This window comes from Pelophylax lessonae, assembly GCF_965119305.1.
Source record: "Pelophylax lessonae genome assembly, chromosome: 6".
Classification (NCBI taxonomy): domain Eukaryota; kingdom Metazoa; phylum Chordata; class Amphibia; order Anura; family Ranidae; genus Pelophylax; species Pelophylax lessonae.
Window position 1 is genome coordinate 220,475,453 of NC_138773.1, and position 17,816 is coordinate 220,493,268.

The window sequence follows — 17,816 nt, forward strand, 5'->3', positions numbered from 1 at the left end:
ACCACAGTTGTTTTCCGTGGTATTCTGGGTCTTTTGGTGTTGCTGAGCTCACCGGTGCGTTCTCTTTTTTTTTTTTTTTTTTTAAGGCTGTTCCAAACAGTTCATTTGGCCACACCTAATGTTTTTTGCTATCTCTCTGATGGGTTTGTTTTGTTTTTTTTCAGCCTAATGATGGCTTGCTTCACTGACAGTGACAGCTATGTGAATCTCATATTGAGAGCTGACAGCAAATGGCACACTTAAAATGAACTCCGGACCTTTTATCTGCTCCTTGTAAATTGGATAATGAGGGAATAACACACACCTGGCCATGGAACAGCTGGGCAGCCAATAGTCCCATTACTTTTGGTCCCTTAAAAAGAGGGAGGCACATATACAAACTGTTGTAATTCCTACACCTTTCACCTGATTTGGATGTAAATACCCTCAAATTAAAGCTGAAAGTCTGCAGTTAAAGCCCACCTTGTTTGTTTCATTTCAAATCCATTGTGGTGGTGTATAGAGCCAAAAAGATTACAATTGTGTCAATGTCACAATATTTATGGACCTGTGTGTGTGTGTGTGTGTGTGTGTATTATATATATATATATACATATATATATGTGTGTGTGTGTGTGTATGTATGTATGTATGTATATATATATATATATATATATATATATATATACTTTGTGGTATACACTGCATCTGATCTCAACAAACTGTAAAAAGCAAAAATCTCTCTCCCTGTCAGCAATGTATTTTTATTTTTTTGTATACAAACTTTTATTGAAAGGAAACAGAGGATGGTGGTACAAAGAGAATTGGTACAATAATATGACAAAAATTGGTATCACATAGAGTAAACAGAGATATAACAATCATAAGTCATTTCAATTTAACTCTATTCAAAATGGGAATTTGACATCAAAATAACAACAAGGATATCGAGAATATAATTCCTGGATATAGGTACAGAGCAGAAAGAGATTCCAATAACACTAAGCGTTAGGCCGGAGACACGGTGTCAAATAAAAGGGTTTTAAATAGTTAGTCACCTATACAGTAATTAGAAAAAAAAATATCTGAGTGTGTAATCCATGGGTCCCATTTATTAGTGTGAAATTTAATAGAGTTGTAAATAGTATGAAAATTTTTTTCCATAATATAGATCGAGTTTATTCTTGTTTTAAGTTGTGAAACCGGAAAAGAGTTTGATTTCCAATGTATAGCAATCAGCCATTGTATCGCAACTGAGATAGTGTGAATTAATCTAGCGTGAGGTATGGATAAATTAATAATTGGTGAAAAAAGTAAGCAATTAGATAGAGTGAGGGTGATGTTCGTATCAGCGATTTTTGAAGAAAAAATTTCCAACTGGCGCCAGATGAAAGAAATTTTATCACAATACCAAAATATGTGGGTAAGGGAGCCAGGAGAGGAGCAGCCTCTGAAACAATTTGAGGGAGCGGAAGGGAAAATAGCGTGTAGTTTAAGAGGTGTTAAATACCATCTCGTAAGCAATTTGATCGGTGTTTCTCTAATAGTGAGGGATCTTGTACATTTCCTGAGATTGTCAATATTCACACACCAATCTTCTATGGATAGAGTAAGCGAACATTCACTCTCCCATTTGAGCATATATGTGAGCTTGTTTGGAGGATTGGTATCAATTAAGTTATTATAAATTAAAGAAATAAGGCCTTTGCCTCTAGGGTCTTTGAGGCATATATTTTCATAAAAGGTAGGGGAATCTAGGTTGGAAAGTGGATAATATTTATGAAAAAAATGTCGAATTTGTAGAAAGTTGCAATGCTCCGAATTCGGAAGATTGTATTTTGAATGTAGGGAAGAGAAATCAACAAAACTCGAATCTGTGATGAATTTAGATAAGGTCATTAGGTTTCTACTAATCCAAGGAGAGAGGATACTCGTATTATAGAGACCTAATGGAAATTTTGGGTCACCAAGGAATGTGGCATTAATAGGAGTTGTAGAGGACAAATGGAATTTAGAAACATATGTTCTCCAGAGAGATAGTGACTGAGAGACGATTAAATTTAAAGATTTGAGCTTTGGTAATGGAATATTTTTAGACCATAGAATACCAGAGATATGATAAGGGAGAATAGACTGTTTTTCAAATTGTATCCAGGGAACTCTGGAGTTTGGGGTATGCCATTGGGCCATCTGAGAAAATCGAGATGATAAATAGTATAGCCAAAAGTCAGGTACTCCCAAACCACCCTTGTGTTGTGAAGTAAATAAAACAGTTTTAGAAAATCGGGGACGAGAATTTGACCATATGAACTTATTAATTTCTTTTTGGAACTTTGTAATGAAGTATTTGTTTATCCTAATGGGAATAGATCTGAATAAGTAAAGGACCTTTGGCAGGACAGTCATTTTGACCGCAGTGACTCTGCCCAAGAAGGAAATGCGAAAGACCTTCCACATTTTGAGGGTCCTTCTGATTTTTAAAAAGAGAGGTGTGAAATTTTTTGCAAAAAGGGAGTTAATGTCTGGGGTGAGTTGGACCCCTAAATAAGAGATAGCTGAAATGGACCACTTAAAATTAAAGGATTGTTGAAGAGCGCTAAGTTGTGAAGTGGGGATATTAAGTGGCATACCGATAGATTTCGAGACATTGACTGTAAGGCCTGAGAATGAGGAGAATATTTGTAAAGTCTTAAATAGGTTTGGTAGAGATGTTATAGGTTGGGATATAAAAAGAAGCATGTCATCAGCATACATACTAAGTTTATATTGTTTATTAGAGGAATTATATCCTTTAATATCAGGGTGGGACAGAATGGCTATGGCAAGAGGTTCAATGGCTAAGGCGAATAGTAATGGGGAAAGGGGACAACCTTGTCTGGTGCCTCTACCGAGTTGAAAAAATTGAGAATTGCAACCTGGAATATGAACTCTAGTTTGAGGATTTCTATATAACGCTTGGAAAGCGTGTAAAAATTCTCCATGTATCCCATATTTGGGGAGGATGTTATTCAGGTAGTCCCAGGAGACACTGTCAAATGCTTTATTTATGTCTAAACTTAGAAGAAGAAGGGGTTCAGATTTAATGTTCGCTTCTTGGATGATGTTAGTGGCGAGGCGTATATTATCGGTGATCTGACGGCCTGGGATGAAGCCTGATTGGAAAGGGGATATTAGTGGGGCAATAATCGAGGAGAGTCTATTCGCTAAAAGTCTAGAGAAGATCTTAAGGTCATTATTAATAACGGAAATCGGTCTGTAGTTTTGTGGGAGGGTGTGGTCTTTGTCTGGTTTAGGGATAAGGGACATATTTGCCAATAACATTTCTTCGGGAAAGGAGCCTCCTTTGAGGATGTCATTATAAAGTTCAGATAATTTGGGTGAAAGTAGATGGGAGAATTGCTTATAGTAAAATGAGGTGAATCCGTCCGGGCCAGGGGCTGAGCCCCTTTTAAGGGATTTAATAATCTGTGAGATTTCGTCAGGGGTGCAAGGGGCATTTAGTATGTCCGTTTGAGAGGGCGATAAGGAGGGAAGCTGTAGGTTATCTAACCACGAGGGGTCTGTGGGGGCAGCGGCGGATGAAGATTTTGAGAGAAGATTCATATAGAAATCTTGAAAGATTGAAATGACATCCTTAGGATTCGTGACAATTTGGTTCGATCTGTTTTTAAGTTTATAAATATGTGGTGGTTTGATAGATTCGTTCAGTTTGCGGGCAAACATAGTGGAATACGAATTGCCAGAGAGGAAGAACTTTGCTTTGGACCACCTAAGGGCTTTCTCTGCTCTAAAAGAAAGGAGGGCATCCAATTCCTTACGTTTGTTTGAGATTAGTTCCAAGGTTTGTGGGTCATGTGAGTTCATGTGTGATTTGTAAATGTGGTGGAGGTCTTTTGTGAGTGTGAGTATTTTCTGCAACCTAAGTTTGTTTTGAGTAGAAGCCAATTTAATCAATTTACCTCGGAGAACCGCTTTATGTGCTACCCATAGCGTCTCAGCATTCATTTCAGGGGTGTTATTGAGAGTGAAATATTCTTCTATGGTGGAGGCGATCTCCTGTTGGAATGAGGGATCCGTAATCAGGGCTTCATTAAGTCGCCATGAGTAAGGAGTGTGAGACAGACCGATAAATCTCGTGGAGAAGGAGGTTATGTGATGATCGGACCATGATACAGGGTATATGTAAGAGGCGGTGGAATTAGATAAAATTATAGGAGTGCAAAATATATAATCTAATCGAGAGTATGATTGATGTGGGTGAGAGTAGAAAGTATACTCTTTGGCACCAATATTTAATGCTCTCCAAGAGTCGATGAGTTGTAAAGAATTTAGGTTGGAGTTTAAAGATTTGGAAAAGGCATTTGAAGAAGGGGAAATTTTGCTACGGTCTAAATGTGGCTGTGCAACAGAATTGAATTCTCCCCCTAAGATGATATGTGTGGAATGATATTTTTGTAAGACCTCAAAGAAACTGGTGAAAAAGGAGGCTTGTGCATCATTAGGGGCATAAATGTTGGCTATTGAGAGATCTCTACCTGCCAAACGGCCTTTTATAATAATGTAGCGACTTTCAGGGTGCTTATAAACATGTTGTACTTCCATTGGGAAAGTGTGGTGTAGAAATATTGCTACACCTTTAGTTTTGGAATCGGAAGCAGTGTAGAATGTCTGGTTGTAGGCTTTGTGGAAAAAGGTAGGGTGATTATCTGTTTTAAAATGTGTTTCTTGTAACAGGACGACCTTGGCATGAAGATTTTTATATTGGAAAAAAGCTTTTTTGCGTTTGATCGGGGAATTAAAGCCCTGTACATTATGGGAAACAATGACTATAGCCATATTAGTGTGTAAAAATACGATCGTTGGAATATTATTACTAAACTGAAAGGAATAGAGTGGGGTGATACAAATGTGTGGGCTGTAACAGGGCCCAAGTGTATGTGGATGAGTATACCAATTTTGGAATAACCAGTCAGAGTTAGTTCAGAGACATAAAACTTATACCGAAATATTGTACCATAACAAAGATGAACAGTATAGATTAGAATATCAAAAGTAATAGATGTAGACATCAGAGTGATAAGACTCATGAAATTCGATACAGGGTCCAGAGTGAAGAAAAACTCTGGACAACAAAACAAAAACCAGAGACTAATTTGTCTCAATCTCGGTCTGACCACAGACCTAGAGGGGACAAGGATCCACAGCCACAGGAAAAAGAGGAAAAAAAAGAGAAACCGTTCCCTGTGTTGTGGAGTCCGGAACCCACCAGATCATGGGTGGAACCGAGTGGGGTGGAATCGTGTCGGCATAGAAAAGGGCAACCGCAATAGAGAAACAGATTAACCGTGAGAGATTAGATATAGTTGAGAATTGTTGAGGTTTTGAGTAAGGGGAGGCGCAGGGGGCTGTAAGGCACCAAATTGCATTTTACCTGCTTTTCACCTTTTCCACCTTTATCTGGGGAGAAAATTATAGGTAAACATATAAACTAGAGAGACGTATAATATCAGCTGAAAACCAGTAATGTCCATATTGGGAGAATGTTTGTTGACAGCTAAACGCATTGAGGTGATTAGAAGGATATCATAACATAGTGAGGTAACCTTATCGGTCTAGTGACTATATAGAAAAAACCTTCAATACATTACAATGCTCAAATAATTGGCTAGAAAAATATAACTCTGCAATAGTGGAATTTTAAGAAGAGTAAACAATATAAAAATTAGTGCAGGCTCAAAAAATGGTGCAATATTCAAAGGCGACCGTCGGTGTCCTTAGTGTAATAAATCAGTGAAATCTGTGGTGTAGACCTGGCACATAAAAGAGAGGCCAATATGCTGTAACTTTGTAAAGTCACCACAATATGTCCTCGGTGTAACATAGGGGTCCAAAACCGTAAAAGCTGAAAACCTGAAAATTAATTCTCATAGGCAAAATAGAAAAGATTTTACAGTGTTCAACCACTAATTTTTAACCTCAAAATCAATCTTGATAACGAGGGCCAGCTTCATGGCGGAGTCTGCGCCTATCCCTGCGTGGAGTTGGCTCATTCCAGATAGGGATGGGGCGTGGGGTGGAGGGGGAGCGAGGTACAGTACCTGGATCCAGAAGACCTAATTTAATTAGGATGTCTTGACCTTCCAGAATAGATGTTGCAATATAAGTTGAGCCATTATGTGGAACGATCAATTTAAAGGGAAAGCCCCAGCGATAACGGATTTTGGCTGAGGATAAGGCTGAAGTAATTTCTTTAATTTTCCTTCTCCGATCCAAAGTAGCCTGTGAGACATCAGGGTAAATCTGGATAGGAAAACCGTCTAATTTGAGGTTGCGCGTGTTACGCGAGGCTCTCAAAATTTCCTCTTTGATAAGAAAGTCCTTCATGCAGAGTACAATGTCTCTGGGAGGTTTATCTGGGGGTGGTTTGGCTCTAAGGGCACTATGAATCCTATCGCAGGTAAAAGCTTGTGGGGTTTGATCCGGGAGAAGGCTCTGAAATAATCTAGTGGTGAATGTTATCAGATCAGTGACCGATTCAGGGGCACCTCTGATTCTGAGATTATTCCTCCTATTCCTATTATCGAGGTCCTCGACATGGGCTTGGAGCTGGTAAAAGGCAGAGGAAAGAGCATCATGTTCCCTGGATAAATCATTAAAAGCGATAGCTAATTCGTCATGCTTATTTTCAAGGTCAGTACGAGAGCGAAGAGCTGCAATTTCTTGGGACAGTGTAGTGGTGGATTTCTGAATTTCTGTCTGGAATTTATTCAGTAATTTGGAGCAGAGATTCTCAAGACTGCTATCCAAGTCCTGTTTGGTGAGGTAGTTGTGCTCATTGTTAGCTGCAGAGCTGGCAGACAGTTGAGAAGGCTCTGGCATGAGTGGAATGGGAGCTGAAGTTTCTGCAGGGGAGGGTGAAGACGGGGCTCCATGATGTGCCATACTGTATTTTTCTTGTGATCTCAGGAGGTACTGTGTGAGTGTTTTCTGGGGTCCCCTCCGTTGTTTTTTGCGTGAGGTCGGCATACACGGTGTCTGAGATCCAGGGGTATGTATATAGTGAACAAACGGTGTTCGTCTGGCCCTGGTATAGCGGTTTTATGCCCTGTGCATAGCGGAGCTTACTTCAGATGCAGTCGCACTGCTCCTTGCATCGCATGTGCCCCTACATGATCACATCCAGTATGTAAATAGGAATGACTCCGGTTCCTTATAAGGAATAGAGTGAACTGCAGTTTGATTCTTATATTATTGAAACAGCTGTGCAATGCTCTGCAGGACCAGTTACGCCGTGTGACAGGATCAATCTTTGAGTTGCTTCACACACCCTGCACAGCCCCCGCACAGCTCTGGATCGACTGTGCAATACTCTGCAGGACTAGCCAAGCTGTGTGACAGGATCAGTCCTTTAATTGCTTTGTATACCTTGCACAGCTCCTGTACTGCACTGGATCGACTGTGCAATACTCTGCAGGACTAGCCAAGCTGTGTGACAGGATCAGTCTTTTAATTGCTTTGTATACCTTGCACAGCCCCTGTACTGCACTGGATCGACTGTGCAATACTCTGCAGGACTAGCCAAGCTGTGTGACAGGATAAGTCCTTTAATTGCTTTGTATACCTTGCACAGCCCCTGTACTGCACAGGATCGACTGTGCAATACTCTGCAGGACTAGCTAAGCTGTGCGACAGGGCGAGTCCAGTCCATAAAGCCTGAACAAATGTGACACTGCTTGAATTAAAAGTCCTGTATAGCCCATATGAGGAGAGGCTGCGCCTGGGAGAGACTAGGGAGCTGCCTGTGTCCCCTTAATCAGGTGCAATGGCGGGTGGTGCGGCCTATAGGGATCTGCAGGAACGTTGGTGGAGTGCCTGAGTGGAGCAAGGGACCCCTGTGGTGGGGCGGGATGCCCGAAAAACGGCCAGATGTACAGCCACCCCAGTCGGATGCGCCGGCCTTACCGGGTCCCGTAGCGCGATCGCGCTCGTTTTCAGGCGAGGCCGCGGCTTCAACTGCGGCTAGGCCGCAAGTACAGTGCTCCGCCAATCGGTGTCCTATCCAGTCCAAAAAGAGTCCGGCCGGATCGTGGGGGTCTGATGGTGCCCCCAGTGATGTTGTGGCGCCCGCAGGAGGTAAGTACTCGGAGGATGGAGGCCGATTCAAAAGTAATCTGGCGGAGCTCACCTCACACACGTCCGCTCTGAATGGCTGCCGGACACGCCCCCCAGCAATGTATTTTTAATTATAGATTTCCACGTATAAATCACCCGCTGGCCAAGGGATTCAAACCCACACCCTCGTAATTGCAGGCCTGGTATTCTACCAGCTATGCCACTGTCAAAACGCTTAGGTTGAACACACTTTCCCTGCCTAACTAACTAATTCCTATCACCCTACACACAGTGGATGAGATAAAAGTTAGGGAGAGTACGTTCAACTTAAGCAGGCTTAACGGTGACGTAGGTAGTAGAATACCAGGCTTGCAATGAGAGAGGGCTGTGGGTTAGAATCCCACGGCCAGCAAGTGATTTATTGGAATTCAGAGGTCAGAGTCCCTGATAATGCGGGAACTCGAAGTTCCCGCGAAGAAGCCCATTTGTTCGTCATTCGACGAACGAGCGAACAGCCAATGTTCGACTCGAAGCTCATCCCTAGTCATAAAGATAGTTTATTCCCCAGAGGCAATCTTGTTTGGAGGTTAAATATCCACCATACTTCCCGTGATAGGAGTCTACAGTGGATATCACCTCCACGAGAAGACAACTTACCCCTCTCCAATCCTAGAAAAGGAAAGGATGTCATATTGCCATGGTGCACATCCTTGAAATGTTTAGATATATTTGAATTACTGCTATATGAGGCTCCATGGAAATGTTCACTCACTCTAGTTCTCAAAGATCTCGATGTACACCCCACATACTGTTACTAAGTTTTCACTCTAAAGCATAGACGACATTGCTTGAGCCACAATTAATATACCGTATTCTCTGATTGAAAATTCTCTCCCAGTTGCACAAGAAACAATGCTCCTATGCTGTTTAGAGTGTTTATCACAAAAGCGGCATGTATTTGTACCACAGATATATGAACCAGTGGTTTGTAACCAAGTCTTATGGGGACATTTGGATTCATATAAACTAGGGGACAATATACTCACTAATGTTTTAGCGCGCAGACTGGAAAATTACAGCCTGCTGATACTATAGGAGCAAGATCACCATTCCTTTAAAGTATATGTAAATATGTGAGTATAATGTTCTTATTTGAACCAAATTATAACGGATAGGCAGTCACACAAGTAACAGGACTTTTTATTATCAGATACTGAAGATTGTTTTATGCTGTTCTTTTTTTCTTTTGTACTGGCTTCGACCAGAGCTCCTCAAGAGGGACAGTCTATCCCTCTCAGAAGCCAGAGGAACTGCTCCATCGATGCGTTGTTCATCATATTGTCTCTCTTTGAGTCTTGAAGTAATAGCTTTACACTCCTTTACAAACGCGTCTTCAGTGGAGCAGTTATGTCTGGACCTGATAAACTCCCCCATTGGTATGGAATGCATGGTACGTGCTGGCAACTAGAAGCCAAAAGTAAAGAGTTCCCTGCCCATTCCTTACAGTAGGTATGAGTAAACAGTGCCATGGACACTGTCCCCCACCAAAGAATTGTCATTGAGGAAAAAAAGAAAAGATGCCAAATCCGTGGTAGAGCTGTCCCAGACTAGAAGCAGACCATCTATGTAGCGACCATACCATTGTATAGAACCTGCACATGGGTTGTCACGGGGAAAGAGAAATCTCTCTTCCCACCAATCCATGTACAGGTTCGATAGGGAAGGTGAAAATTTTGCACCCATAAATGCACCCCTACATTGTAAGTAATATACCTGGTCAAAGATAAAACAGTTCAGTGTAAGAGGAAAATCCACTGCCAAAATCCAAAATTCCCTTCACTATGTATACTGTAGTGTGTAAGATGAAATCTAAGGGCCTCAAGTGCACGTTTGTAGTGAATGCACAAGTACAGGGATTTAACATCTAAGGTTATCCATCTCTATAATTGCTCTTCCATTCTACATCTTGTATATGTGTTGGTACTGTAGAGGTGTCCTTTATGTAACCTTGTAGTCTCAACACCAAAGGTTAAAGGCACTGATCTATCCATTGACCTAATTTCTCAAATTAAGACCCAATGCCAGCCAATCTTGGTCTTCTGTGTACAGGAAAGACCTTTTTATGAAGCTTTGGCAAAAGGTGAAAAACGGGGATCACCGGAAAATCCACCTTAAGATATTCTGCTACTTTAGGACTCAAAGCACCCATGGCCTTGTTGTTTTAAAGGAGGCAGTGGGATTTTCTAGAAGAATTCTAGAAGACATGCTACATCCAAATATTTAAGAAGCTTGAAATGGGGTTATCGAACCACTTAAAGAGGTTTACAAAGCATGTTGTTTTTATTTTGTCAGATCTGTGAAGACACCTGGTTTAATATAGGCAGTTTAATACTAAAAGGTATTTTGTGCCTGACTGCTGCTCTAATTACACTAAAGTTCTTTATTTTATTAGTGGCAGTTACCAGATTTAGAGCTAATTTATGAGAGTTAAAAATCTGCTTGCAAATTGGGAGCAAGAGGGTTACTGGTTGATTAAGTATTCAGGATATCATTAAGTATGCTAACAGGATGATCCCTATAAATACCGTAGATTAGGCCATTACTCGTCTTTTCTGATAATGAAATAACCATTCTGAGAACAAAAGCGCTAAAAGATTTTGCATATAAGGAGTGCTTAAAATGTACAATCTCTAACAATGTAGTGTGAAAAAACCTAAAAAGCACATTGCCAGCCTGTCTGTTTTAAACTGTTTTTTCTTTGCAATGCTGGAGTATACCAGGTCCACCCCCACCATGTATACTCCTCTGATTGATGGTATGTTGGTAACCTGGTGTTCTGGAAACGCCTAAACCCAAGCGAAGGATTCTGCAAGGCAAATATTCTCCTTCGCTAATCAAGGTCAACATGCAGTAGACACACACACACACACACACACATACACACGGGCCTTCTGAAACCCTTGTAGTGATCTGGCAATTGAAATTTTAAATTTAAAATTTAAAATCCAATGGTAAATTGAGTGCCCTTATCTGGCTTGGCACTGTTATTGCATATAATGTGGGAGATTTACTGCGCATAATAAATAATACATTTAATTAATTAAAAACAATCAGTACGGCAGCCAACACCTGATCCTGAATCAGAGAAACCAGATCACAAATCGTATATTACTTACAATGTAGGGGTGCATTTATGGGTGCAAAATTTTCACCTTCCCTGACGAACCTGTACATGGATTGGTGGGAAGAGATTTCTCTTCCCCCGTGACAACCCATGTACAGGTTCTATACAATGGTATGGTCGCTACATAGATGGTCTGCTTCTAGTCTGGGACAGCTCTACCACGGATTTGGCATCTTTTCTTTTTTTCCTCAATGACAATTCTTTGGTGGGGGACAGTGTCCATGGCACTGTTCACTCATACCTACTGTAAGGAATGTGCAGGGAACTCTTTACTTTTGGCTTCTAGTTGCCAGCACGTACCATGCATTCCATACCAATGGGGGAGTTTATCAGGTGCAGACATAACTGCTGATTGATTTCCCGCTGCCCATGATCCCTGTAATGAGGATCATGGTGGTATGGTAAGAGGCCAATTTAATTCCTTTGGTGGTGGCTATCCTTGCACCTGTCTTTTTGGAGTTTGGATTATCTGCATGTGTTTGAGATTACATGGTATAGCCTTGGTGGATTTCTTCCAAGATCATTATCAACATCATTGTGTCATGTGTGAATACTTAAAGGACTGATTGACTGCATGGTTCACCTTTTATTGTTATCCTATAGCGCTACACCATTTACCACTATATACTGTTATTGCATAGTTCTTGTTCAAAGTTGATCTTTACTTAAATAGTACAGTAAATCATAATGTGTGAATATTCACATCAATCAAATATGTTTCTAGCCTTTAATAGTTTACAATAGTAGAAGCTACTTTATAAGGTTTTTGTATGTAAAAAGAATACCTTTTTTTTTAAAGTGATATACAAGTCTATTCCTGTGCTTTGGTTAGCCTCTTGTTTAGTGTTATTAACCATATAAGGCATATGAAGGACTCCACTCAAATTGTATTGCTTGCAAAACAACTGACCAGCAATACCACTCGGATGAAGTTGAATCACTGTGTTTTATTGTTATGTTAATAACTGTAACTCTTAAATGCAATATTTTCATGATTTTCATGGAGTACTGACTCCTATTTACCCATTCAGTTATTCCTTGTGTGTGTTTTTTTTTATGGTAGATGTAATATGCATGTGTTGCATACTGGTTGCAAAACCTAAAGTATAACTAAACCTATTGATTTAACAGCTTCCCAAAACTTTCATTGAAGTCATGCTGTAAATGATAACTATTTCATTTGTTTGTGCTCTGACCCGAACTGTCAAGCCATCAAAGGGTGGTGTCCTAACCGATCACATAGTGAATAATAAAGAACAAGAGCGCTACTATATGTAATAAGTGGAAATTCCTAGTAGATTAAGCGAATTGCTGCTCCCACCGTGTTCAAGTAGTCATAAACTTGAGGTAATCAGAAATGTATATAGGGATAATGGTGGTGCGCTATTCATACATCTGTGCTATATCCTACATATACAATGCTAATTCATACTATGCATGAAAAATAAATGACATGAAACAAATACAAATGTGATAAATAATCAGTGATTAAATACCGTGATGATCTATGGTCCGTGATTATAAACAATACATGCAGTCCTTTGCAATCTAGTTAAACGTATATTGACATTGTGATTAAAAACTTCTTGGAACAAAACTGGTGATTAAAAACTTCTTGGAACAAAACTGGTAAAGTGCTTGGTGCTTAATCCTTCCACCTACTAAAACACCTCACTGTGTACAGTGCACGCTCACCTGCAGCACAAATTGTTTGTGCAATGACCAAATATCTCCTCCTGCAAGCCTGTAAGCTTCCACTCCTCTTATTCATTACATCTAACATCGCCCATTAAGCTAAACCATCTGTTTGGTCTTATTGAAGTCTTATTCTATCCACTGCAATAGAGTCCCACTTACTCACTCCATGGCTCCCCGGCTCTAATCGTCGTGGGACAGCTGAGTCTTGACGTCACTGGCTCCTCCTACGCGCTACATCACACGACACTTGACTTCATCCCTGATGAAGTCACTTGTCATTTGACATAACGCGTAGGAGGAGCCAGTGACGTCAGACTCAGCTGTCCCACAGATGGTTTATTCATTACATCGAACATTGCCTGTTTTCACATCTCAAATGTGAGTGCATCTATGTATGTTTTACGAATATTAAAAGTTTTAAAGTATAATGCACTATGGCACATCCTCTTTTATTTACATACACTATCCAACCGGCCCATAGTGCACCACCATTATCCCTATAACTGATCACATTTAGCACCATGGCAACTACAGATCAGAGGCAACGATGGCAGCTTCCCTGACTGTAGAGGATAGGAGTGTAAAGTGTCCACCTTTTACAGAAAAACACGAAGGTGAACTCAAACCGGACCCGCTTTACTTGCCCCTGGGGTTGCCAAGCTGTCAGCACCCATGCAGCTGTTCCAGTGGTCCAGGGATTCAAAATTCCCTTTCTCCTCTCTCTCTGTCTGCACTTCCAGAATGGACCAGATGGTTACTGGTTAGTCAGTGCTGTCACATTGATTGGAAGCATCAACGGAAAAGAGGGAGAAAAGCAGGGTTTTCAATGTTCCTGGAGCGGGTGCAGGGGTGCTGACAACTTGGAGGCCCCAGAGGTAAGTACAGTGGGGAAAGGGGAGGCTGGTTGTTAGGTGTTAGTTATTCTTTGCATTGTAAACATGAATTAACCCTTTACGCACAAAGATTATTTTACAAAGCTAAAACGCCAGGATGGTCATCATTATTTTTTTTTAAATGGCAGTTTTTTCACCCGAGATAAAGTAAAGATCCTTATCCAGGTGTATATATATTATAATACAGTCTTCTTTACTGTGCTATTAGGCTCCGTTCACTCCATTCACACATGCGGCTGGTCATAGCATTGGGTCAAGTGCATCCCAGTTCTCCGATTCAGATGTGAATCAGGTCTACATTTTTGCCTAAATTTGCACCTGAATTAGACCAGAAAACGCACAGGGCCCCTTTTTAATGCAGACCGCGACCCTCCCGGAGCTGTGCGAACCTGCTTCATTGAGAGCCAGTTAGTCTCCTGCCATGCAAATTTGATGTGGGGAAAAACTGCATCTGATTCATTCGCATATGTGTGAATGGAGCCTGAATTAGCTTGCAGTTCTACATACTCTGTGCCACTGTGCTATCCCCTTCCTGTTTCTTGGCTAGCAGTGGATTTGGCCATGTAGATGTCCTCTTCTTTGAGCTCACTTCACTTTGGTAAGCTCATTAAAGTGCCCCCCTCCCTCCCATTTGCCAACTCGTAGAGCAGAAACTCCCACTGCAAGCCTAATATAAACTTTTAGCTTGAGTGTGACAACTCAGTATGAAGACAAGCTTCAAACAGGATCACTAGGTACAAACATGTAAAAATATAAAATATTATTAAGGCTGTTTTTTCTTCATGCTGTCTTGTACTTTTATTTGTACCATGATCATTCTTTAGTAATTGGAGTTTTTTTTTTTTCCCTTCTATTGTAGTCGCAGAGATCTCCAGTCTCTTCTCAGCGAGCTGCATCTCACAAACCTGAAGTGGTGGACGATTTTCTGCGCAATTTTCTGATTAAAATGGGAATGATGAAAACCTTGGAGTGCTTTCAAACTGAATGGTAAATTTTCTTGTGCCTAAAGTCACAACATCTGAGGACACTAAAAGCTATCAAAATTGGCTAAAGCCTACCATTTCATCATTGTTATTATTGCAATGGAGTTAAGAAAATAATAGAAAGAAAATCTGTAATTTTGCTCAGATAAAAATGATGCCTTACATACCTTCTCCTCATTCTCTACTGAAAAAATGTAGACCCTAGTTACAGAAGAAATATTGTCTAATTATAAAGCAGGGTATTGGTTTAAAAAAGAAACAAAAAAAAAAACAGGTTAGCAGTTTATTGCATTTCCTTGCAGCTCTGGATAAGTTGCTAATCATTATGGCACCCGGCAATCTCAGGTGTCACCACTTCCAGTACATCTTACTTGCTGGCAGACTGGCTTACTTAAAGCACACTTGTGCTGGTGGATCCCTATCCTTCTAAAATGCTAGGTGCTGGGCTATCATCTGAATTTATTGAGCTCAGTACTTTCCTAGTCCCTTACCTGAAGCATGTAATGCAAAGTAATGATGAACTCTCATTTTATTGGCTCGCTGCATGCTTGTTTATAGGTCTGAGAATGTTTTGAAGTTTGACAACTGTCCCTTGAAGTAGTTTTTAACTCAATTCATCAAATTTGACCTAGGCACATTTATCTGAAATATTTACTTATCCCTCTCCAAAGCTCTAAGTGCCATGTCTTTCTGTTGCTCCATTCCTCTGTTATTAGCAGTGACACTTCTGACCAGCTGTCCAACACACAAGATAACATGAGCTTAAAATTTGTGTCGGGAGGGTGCTTAGAGGGAGATAAGCAGGGAGCTTGTCTATTCACAGTACAGCCCTGCATGTTCCTTCATTCCTCTATGTGGATGAGAGGGGTGTGTGTTTCCTCCAATCAGCTCTCACACAGTGTAAGCCCAGACCCCACACCCACCCCTACATGCTGCTGAAACTGGAAGAAAGATTTGTAACACAATCTGCACCTTTCAAAGAGTATAGAAAGGGGAAGACAACCAATATACAAGTAAAAACTTGTGTAGGAGGATTTGTTTCATCTCTGTGTATCATCTGAGGCTATTCACTTCACTAGGTATAGGAGAGGGTTTACATACACTTTAAAGAGGATGTTAGTAGTGTCAATTTACTTATTAGTTTAATTTTTTTTTTTTTACTCTTGAAGGTTTGCTGGAACTGACATTTTGGGCCAATGATAGGATAGCTACAATCCCAATTCCGAAAAAGTTGTATTAAATCGACATAAAATTGGAATGGAATGATCTCATAAACCCACATTTTATTCACTATAGAAAATAGAAAACTTATCAAATGTTTAAATTGAGAAAATGTACCATTGTTAAGAAAAAAATAATGTAATTTTGAAATTGTTGTGAGCAACAGATGTCAAAAATTTAAGACCATGCAACAAAAAACTGGCAAAGTAAGTGGTACTAACAAGGAAGAGATGGAAGAACATTTTGCAACTATTTAGGGTAATTGGCAGCAGGTCAGCGACCTGAATGGGTATAAAAAGAGCATGTTGGAGAGTCTGAGTGTCACAGAAGTAAAGATTGGCAGAGGTTTACCAATCTGTGAAAATTTGCATCTACAAATTGCCAAACAATTTCAGAATAGTTTTCAATGTAAAATCCGGGCATGGGACAGGCTATCCTGCTGGGTCTGAAACCTAGAATGCAGCTGGCTAGGAATGGCAAAAAACAAAAAAATGGCAAAAGGTTTTTGCCATTCCTAGCCAGCTGCATTCTAGGTCTCAGACCCAACAGTGGATCAATATAGAGAGTCTCGCTGGAGAAATTCAAAGCGCCTGATATCATTCTTCAAGGGTACGTGTTTACTACCTAGGGGGGCACGTAGAGGTGTGGTGGTGTACATCATCCCATATATACCAAAGACCGAAGAGGGATTCACCGCACTTTTCAAAGAACATTGCACTGACTTTGATATGTGGACTGGTTATTATTAGTTTTATCCCTGGAACCATTTTGGTTCAAATGCGCTGCTAGAGTATATTTTTACCGTTGGTTTCATTTATACACCTGTTTTAATAGATATCTTGGATATGGTAGTTACAGTATATATAGTAGTGAGGTGCTGCGGTTAGTGGTACACAACTATAATTTTCACCAGTTGTTTCGCATAAACGCTGAGTGAGTAAGTGTTGGTTCTAATTTTTAGTCCCTCTGTACTTGCTCCTTTTCCTTATGATTCTGTTTTAGTTATCTTTGCATGGGCTCAGGAATACTTCCAGAAAGCACTGTCTGTGAACACAGTTCGCAATGCCATTCAAAAATGCAAGGTAAAGCTCGATCATGAAAAGTAGAAGCAATATTTGTACTCAAACTAGAAATGCCACTGTCTTCTCTGGACCAAAGCTCAATTAAATTGGTCTGTTGCAAAGTGAAAGACTGTCTTTTTGACAGACAAATCGAAATTTGACATTCTTTTTGACAACCATGGGCATCGTATACTCAAGACTAAAGAGGAGAGGAACCCTTCAGCTTTTTGTCAGCACTCAAAAGCCTGCATCTCTGATGGTATGGGGATACATTATTGCATATATGGTATGGGCAGCTGGCACATCTGGAAAGGCACCATCAATGCTTAAAGATGTATCCATGTGTTAGAGCAGCATATGCTCCCATCCAGAAAACCTGTTTTTCAGGGAAGGCCTTGCGTATTTCAGCAGAACAATGCTAAACCGCATACTGCAGCTATGACCACTGCATGGCTTCATAGTAGAAGAGTTCAGGTACTAAACTGCCTGCTTGCAGTCCAGACCTTTCACCAATTGGAAACATTAGTGCATTGGTTGGTACAAGACCAAGAAGACCCAGGACTGTTTATCAGTTAGAATCCTATATCCAGGATAAATAGGACAATATTCCTGTCTCAAAACAAAGTGTTGTTAAAAGGGATGCCACACCATAGTAAACCTGACCCTGTCCCAACTTTTCTGAAAT

At 40.5% G+C, this 17,816-nt stretch overlaps 1 protein-coding gene across 2 annotated transcripts in view; it reads left to right on the forward strand.

Annotated features, from left to right (window-relative positions):
• SPAG16 (sperm associated antigen 16) overlaps positions 1-17,816 on the forward strand; it is a 1,690,414-nt gene that overhangs the window by 117,042 nt on the left and 1,555,556 nt on the right. For both annotated transcript variants that reach the window (XM_082260930.1, XM_082260929.1), the window contains exon 4: positions 14,726-14,853. In XM_082260930.1, coding sequence (XP_082117056.1) covers positions 14,726-14,853 — 128 coding nt within the window. The remainder of the gene's footprint in view (positions 1-14,725; positions 14,854-17,816) is intronic.